At 36.6% G+C, this 8,020-nt stretch overlaps 1 protein-coding gene across 1 annotated transcript in view; it reads right to left on the bottom strand.

Annotated features, from left to right (window-relative positions):
• The window catches only part of LOC104165897 (ras-specific guanine nucleotide-releasing factor RalGPS1-like), a gene marked incomplete at its 5' end in the record, with an annotated part of 21,261 nt that extends 13,877 nt beyond the window's left edge, over window positions 1–7,384 (bottom strand). Inside the window, one exon of the mRNA XM_009705664.1 lies at window positions 7,317–7,384. Within this exon, the coding sequence (XP_009703966.1) occupies window positions 7,317–7,384 (68 nt within the window). The remainder of the gene's footprint in view (window positions 1–7,316) is intronic.
• Between the last annotated feature and the right edge of the window lie 636 nt (window positions 7,385–8,020).

Here is an 8,020-nt window from a genome sequence, read left to right as displayed (position 1 = left end):
AAAAAAAAAAAAAAGTGTGTTTTGGTCAAACAAATCAAAGTCTGCCTGCTCTCTTTGGAAACAGCATGCAAAAGCCTGTTACTGCAGAGGTCAGGAAGATGATTTTGGTAATTGAATGACAGTATTCTTTTTTTTTTTAAAAAGAACTATGAACTATTTCCAATACTGTACTCCTGCCACATGATCCCTGTTTCTGTAATTAGTGTCCTCTTCTAATCTGCACCTCCACTATGTAACAGCAAAAGGTACAGACACATTTATAAAAAGTAATTTGGAAACCTTATTCTGCAGTGCCTTTTTTTTTTCCTTTAACACTAAGGACAATAATTGGTATAGAACGTTAGTCTGTCTACTTTGGCAATCAAAAATTTATAACTCTAGAAATATCATAGGAAGAAAAATATTAATTTACCATTTCATTCCAGACTTTATATTTTTAATCTTCCACAAATCCTCATTCTCTTTTCATTTTTTGCATTTAAGAATATGTTAAGTCTAGGGAAACATTCAGTAGAAATCACGATTAAGATTGCTGCAAATAAACTTTCTGGCTTTGCTGCACTGTCCTTTCCTTCTCTAAGTGTTTTTCTTTCACCGACAGTCCAGATGAACCACAATTTTCTCAAGTGCCTTCTACTCCTAAGATGTGTAAAGAACATCCTGCTGTTTACATTTTCCTTCAAATCATTCTCAGTTTCTTTTATTTCTATCTTGCCCTTATCCAGCTACAGCTTGTTCTTTTTTCTTGATTCCCTTCTACTTCTCAATGCTCCTTCCATTATTACATCCTTTAGTGGATTTTCAGGAGACATGTGCAGGTTTGCTAACAACAAACTTCTTTAGTAATCAAAAATAGTCATGATATGGACTGAATAGAAGTGATACTTTCTGTTTCAGGAGTTTTTTTTTTTTATGGAATCATTAATTGTCAGCATTTTTGTTACTTATACTGCAGCAGTGGAATGTGCAAAACCCTGATTTACACTTCAGCAAAAATGTTGAATTTCTTGCAGCTGGATCTGCAGGGTAGTCCATGAGCCTGGATGACATTCATATTGGCAGTGAAAACATACCCATTGTGAGAGCAGAGTTGCAGGGAAACTCCGAAGTTTGTCTTCGACAAAATACATTTACCAATCCATCAAAAAAAAAACTTTTTGCAGAAATTATTTCAGGTGACTCTTCTGAAGAAAGACACACACAAAATAACCAAACCCGGAGCAGAAAAGCCCCTTGTCTTCTGGCTGGTTTATATGTTCTTAACAGTCCTAGGGAGTAATAGCTTGGGAGTTAAAATAAGCATCAGTAAACCAGGACATTAAAGAGAACTGTTTGGTAAAGAAGTCACAGAAAGTAATAGAAAGTGATAAAGTTAAAAACTGAGCATGATCATTCTCTCCCTGATAACTTTATATTTGCTTTCACAGAACATTCTTCTACAATTTTTGTGAAGCTTTGGTCTGCTAAGAAAAAGACCACAGCACACTAATTCTGGCTGGATTTAGAGGCTGATAACAACATGTGAATCCCATACATTTGTCCGGTATTAATTTCTTTCAAAAATACTCAAATATCAGTTGTTTTTTAGGGAAAGTATCACAGAGGACAAGTTTTCTGGATGGTCTGTAAACTTTTGTGAAGAAAACTTGGTTCTTCCATTTCTACCTTAAGTACAGCAGAAGAAAAGCCAACACTATGCACATAAAGCAATAACCAAGCACTTGCAGGAGGATTAGACAATCCTCATTTCCACAGAGTGATTGGCTGCTAAAGCACTTAGCACAAACTATTTATTAGTTGCCAAAGCAACCAGTAAAACAGATGGCAAAACTAAATGTCAAACTCGGTGTTTACACAGAAAATGATGGTGTAGGGTTTTTTTATTCCAAAATGCTGGGACTGCTGTACAGACGTCACTAGTGCAGCATACCTACTTTCAGAGGATTACAAATGTGCAAACATCCCAGTCTTTCTTCTTTCTGTTTCTACATTTTCTACATTTTTAACTCCTACATGTCACATACTTTACATCCCGTAAATCTACTGCTTCTAATTAATTAAAATAAATATTAAAAGTTCTTTAGCAACTCGCAAAGCTGAATGGACTCAGCACCACAGGCTGAATTTTACCCCAATAACAAAAAAAGAGAATACACCTGTTTCAGATTAATTACTCCAGATTCCTGATAGGGTGGTAACATAAAACCTCTGGTCTACTTATTCTCCTCCTAAGAATTATACCAAGACCTACTTGGAAAAAAAAAGAAAAAAAAAGAAGGGAGTGAGGGTCCATCCCTGACTATTGCATAACAAAAATGCCAAAATAAGAGCTGCCCACAGCTGAGGCCTGGCTGTTGCTGAAAAGCACTTCTAAATGCTAACTTTAATGAAGGGGTTCGTTAAAAATCACAGAATCATGAAGACCAGTCTTTGTGTCACTTAGTACTAGATACAATTTTCTGGATATGGTAATTATTTTAACATTATTTTATCTTTTTATGTTGTTTTCCAAGACAGGATAAACATGGTATATTTCAGACAATGAATAACTATTTTCTGTACTCTGATTAGCACTGTGCCCTGAACTTTTCAAAATAACATTAAGATCGTACGTAACATGCATAAAGTTTTCCACACTGAGCTACACTTGGTGTGCAAATTCTAAGGAACTGCAGTTGCTTAGAAGGCTAACTTATTTACCATATATTACATTAAATCCTTTCTTTTGTTCTGGGAAAATGTATTGAGTTACACCTTCCAAAACAATCTAATAGCTGTACCATAAATGCTGGGCACCTCCTAGCCAACACTGCAGGAACACAGATGTCTTTTACAGCTAATTCAACTGGAAACTGTGAACAGTTAGCATATTATAAGCTCTTCAGCTACATTCTCTCTCTCTCTCAAACCATAGCAAGGCAGAATGAACAGACTTAGGTTGCTGCCAAGGAAGTTGTGTGAATCGCACAGTTCCTGAAAGTATACAATTAAACTGTTTAAAGCTCCTTTTTAAATGCTACTTGCAAGAGACAAGAATCTCCGCAGCGTAATGGAAGGCTTGAAATTTTCCTGTGAAAGCACTATTCACAATTATATATGCATTTGGTAATTAAATGAGACCATCTTAGCCACTAATATACAAAACATAGCTTGTTGTGAGACATTTCACTTTAATCAGATGTCTGCCTCCTGTTTGAATTTACTGGAAAACCAGTTGGCAACCAAGGTGGAAAATGGACACATGGTTTTCTCCAGTACTTTGCAAACAGAAATACTGAAGGATTTAACTGTTTTTATTGAGCCTCACACTCATAAAGATACTTCAAGGGGAAAAAAAGAAACCCACCACGTCCCAGGCTAGAGTAAACTGTTAATCTTCTTTTGAAAGACAGAAAACTGAAATTGGGTAGAAAATAAAGTCACAATGCTGGGAAGGAAAATCCATTTCCATCATCAACACAAGTAATTATACTTTAGGACATAAAGAAGATGCTATTACCTGCACTTAAGTCCATTATAGACTTTGGAATTACTACCACAATATTGAGCTTTTTCTCCATATTTGGAAACACACAGCAACCTATAAGAAGGCAGTATGTCATACACAGAACTCAACTAGACTTACTGCTATTAGTAATGTATTAACTTTTTGACTCTCAGGAGAACTGAACTGATGAGTTCCCTTATGGGCCAAGAACCTTCATTTTACCTTAAAATCACTATATTCAGACTCCTATGCCTTAAACTATTGACTGGAACATTAAACTACTGCCTAAACTATTGTGAGATCATCTCTTATCATTATAGCTTGCTGATTGCAAACGATTTATTCCTGGTACACAATGTCTGAAGTGGAAATAATCTCAAACTATAATTTGAATCCAAATAAAGTTGACTCAAGTACCTTCGAATGTGCTATTTTTAATTCTCCATGGTCAAATATCTCATTACTGATACTTGGGTATTTTAGCTCAGAATTATTCAAGACTAACATATAGCTATATTTCTATTTATTAATGTTGTGAAATAAACAATAAATTATTGTCTTCATGCTTAGTTAAATTTCAATTTGAATTCACGCTAACTTATTTAACAAACCTTCTCCAGGAATTAATTTGTTTCTTCAATAAAGTATACTGGATTCCCTTTAGTAGCATTTTTGCAGCCACATAGGTGCAGGTCACTGAAAAATTCATGTGGGCATTACAAAATGCTGGTGGCATTCATTATCTAACTGGCAGTGAGAACTCTCTAGCTGAGCAAGGAATACAGCACTGCACAAGCGTGTCAAGCTTTCGAAGGAAATACAAACACAAGAATGGAGCATAGGAATGTCTCAAGATTTGGTTTCTAGTCATCTTATTAATTCTTACTCTGAATAATACAACCTTACAGAGCATACAGGGGTACTGCAGATTCAGAGTGGAGAGTTCACCCTTTCCTAATACTGCCAGATACCATACAATCACATATTCAATTGAGCACATACTACTGAACATTGTCCTGATCAGTATTTGTGGACTCCAGCTGAGCTCACTGCAGTGTAAAGCCATATTACTTGCCTGGCTCAGGAGAGTTCAAGGTTCTTGTTCCCAGCTTTGGAACTGTATTTTTAATTGCCTTCCATTACAGCTCTAATATAAAGTCTAAGCCCTCGATTAATAATGACGGAGTATTGGTGATGATCACATACTATGCTGCAATGCAAAGGTAAGCCAGAAAACAAAAAAGTTCACTTGTATGTCTGCTTTACGTATGTAAAATATAGTCATATGACAGGCAATGACTTAGTTTTAAGTTTCAAGTATGAAAAAGCAAATCCTCACAACAGCAAAATCAAGTATTACATGATGTGGTGGGTTGACCTTGGCTGGCTGCCAGGTGCCCACCAAGCTGATCTATCACTCCCCCCTCCTGCAAGGCAGAGGGGTAGAAAATAAAATAAAAAAAACCCTTGTGGGTCGAGATAAAGGAAGTTTAATAAAGAAAAGCAAAGGCTGCATGTGGAAGCAAAGGAAAACAAAAAAGGATTCATCCTCTACTTCCTATCAGCAGGCAAAGTCCAGCCACTGCCTGGGAAGAAGGGCCTGAGCAGTCGCAGCGATTCCTTCAGAAGACAAATGCCTTAATAACGAATGCCACCCCCTCCTCCTTTCTCTTAGCTTTTATTGCTGAGCACATCATATGGTATGGAATATCTCTTTGGTCAACTTCGGTCAGCTGTCCTGGCTATGTCCCTTCCCAACCTCTTTCCTACCCCCAGCCTACTGGCTTTTCTGGGAGGGGTGTGTCTGGGCCAGGCTTGATACTGTGAGCACTGCTCAGCAGTAGCCAGAACACTGGTGCCTTCTCAACACCTTTCCAGCTACAAAAACAAAGCGCCGCACTATGAGGGCTGCTATGGGAAAAGTTGACTCCATCCCAACCAGGCCCAATACACATGTCCGTACAAAGGAAACTTAATTAAGAACTCCTTTTGAACTTCCCTAGTTAAAAAAAAAAAATCTTCCTGTGAACTACTTCCTTATATTTTACACAGCAATTAATAACACTGAGCATTGAGGGGGGAGGGGGAGAGCACCTTCCTGAAGAAATGTTTTCTTCCAAATTATTATTTCTATAGATTTTATTCCTTTTTCCTTAGAACTGTATGAACTGAAGACCAGGTCAAATAGTTATCTGTCAAATTGCATTGACGATCCCGAGACAAACGATAGGTTCCCTATAAATGCCTGGCTATTTGATACTTAGAAAGGATTTCACAGCAGCCAACCTGAAGAGCTGGGAGGCAGAGGAAAAACACCCATATTTTTTTCCTCCTCTCATATTTAGCATCTTCCTTTTTCTTTCTTTCTTTCATTCACTTTGTCTCTCTCTAAGTTGGCGAGAAGAAAAGACATTTTGAATGCCAAATGAAATTGCTTGTCACATGTGGTCTGGACCCCATGTGTTTTTTACATTCACACATGGTTTAACATGAGACAGAAAATTCGCCATTCAGGTTTGACAGATTAAAATAGAACAGCTTTTGAGATAATGGCTCCTACAGTAGTAAGTATATTTCACATAGTCTGGTGTTTGTTTAGTCTGTTTATAGAAATACACTGTGTTGGTACAGCAGATTTGTTTTGGTCAACTTATGGATGCTACTGTAGCTTTTTAGATGTTGCTGAAAGCTACTACAGTCTTTTGTCCTCCTGTTTTACACAATGACATTGTCTCAAATTTGTGTGTTAGTTCACACAGAAACCTGAAAGGAGAATTTCCTGTCTTATTCACTGCATTGATTTGTTTGTACTGAGAGCACTCTTCCTTCTTCACTTAATAAATAAGAACGAAAATGCAAGCATTTGTAAAAAAATCACACAATCTAATTTCTGTTCCAATGCTGACAAACACCCTGTGTTATGTCCCTCAAACTGCAACTGTTTATATACAAGTCAGCAATCTTTACTGATGACTCATGCTACTGATAATACCTCTGAATTACCAGGTCTGGCTTCTGGACAAAGAAGCTCACAGCAATACTACTGGGAATCACGGTCCCTCAGTAGACTGATATGGTAACAAGGTTAGCAGGAGACGTGGTATTGATACTGGTAACCTTCGCAATTTGCGCTCGTCAATCCAGGGATTAATTTTACATGTAATGTGCTGTAGCTAGGTTTTTAATCTCAGCAGAGGAAAGTCCATTAGGTTTTATGCTACCTATTAAAAAAATGAAACCTACTAATAGATTATCTTTAAAAAATGCTCCTCTTTGCCATCCAGGCAAACCTGTTCTCCAGAAAGGTAAATAACAGTACATCCCTCCTCTACAATCTCTGCAAATTAAGTCTTACTTCTGAAATTGTTTTCATTCATTTAAGCTCAATGGATTTGTTTTGCCTAGTGAAATGAATGCTGGTATGTGTGAAATCAATCTTGATATATGGGATATAATTTGTTACTGTAGGAAACCTCCGAGGGTGAATATCATAAAGAACGAAAATTATTTAAGACAAAGGACAGTGCTAACCCAAGTACAAACTGGCTCTGTAGAAATTTGCAATAAAACCCATATCTTTCACAATGATCAGAGCAGGGGTGTTCTGGACCAAGGATGTTCCAAAACTGGGCATATGCATGGAAAGGGATCAATTCTCTGACAGCCCTTACAAGGTATTTCTGTAATTGCAACAAAAGTCCATATTTGAAATGGGTGAATTCCTCCAAAAACCCTCTGATATAAAATGGGTTTTCCCCATATACTTCAGTGGAGGATTTCTGTAATTAAAATTATTTCCTTACTCAAATCTTCAAATGAAGTTTTATACCTGCAAGATCTTCTTTGGAGGAAACCAGTCGAGGAGAGCTGTTACCTGGCTCAATTCTTAATGATAATCTGGAAAAACAAGTTTTTAGAGAAATTAACAAAAAAAAAATTCTCAATAAAAGTTGAAAGAAACTGAAGAAAGTAATTATATTGGCAGTGGTAAGCAGGAATTTTACTTTCTTGGAAGTGTAGTTACCTATTTTGGATGTAACAAAACAATAAATTTTTTAAAGTAAATCACTACCTGTTAGATCCAAGAGAGAAACTGTGAGGGAAGTCTATGAAAACAGAAATGGAAACTGATGTTTTATACTCCCTATCAGTATAAAAATGTAAGTTCATATAGTCTTTCACCTGAAAAAAAAACCCTCCAAAAGTTAGTAAATTTAGATACAAACCTAATAGCAAAAATTTTATTCCCTGTGTGCATGAAAAGTGAACTTATTCTGTTACCATGTGGAAATATGCACTCAGAAATAACTATTCAGAAATATTAGTTACTATGTCTTATAGAAAAGGAGCATAAGTGGGTAAAGTGACCAACACTTAATAGTAAAAGAAGATAATTAGAAGAAAGTTATTAATATTATATGCCCCTCTGCCTCAGTCCATGTGTTTTATGATGCACTCACTGTTGCCTTATCTCAGCACTCCAACACATGTCTTGATCTTCCAGTGCACATGACTTCTGCACCTCTCAGGTTT

The sequence above is a fragment of the Cariama cristata genome, unplaced genomic scaffold (assembly GCF_000690535.1).
Source record: "Cariama cristata isolate BGI_N322 unplaced genomic scaffold, ASM69053v1 scaffold12628, whole genome shotgun sequence".
NCBI classification, from domain to species: domain Eukaryota; kingdom Metazoa; phylum Chordata; class Aves; order Cariamiformes; family Cariamidae; genus Cariama; species Cariama cristata.
Note: the sequence above shows the minus strand (reverse complement) of the source record. Positions and strands in the feature narration are given on the sequence as shown.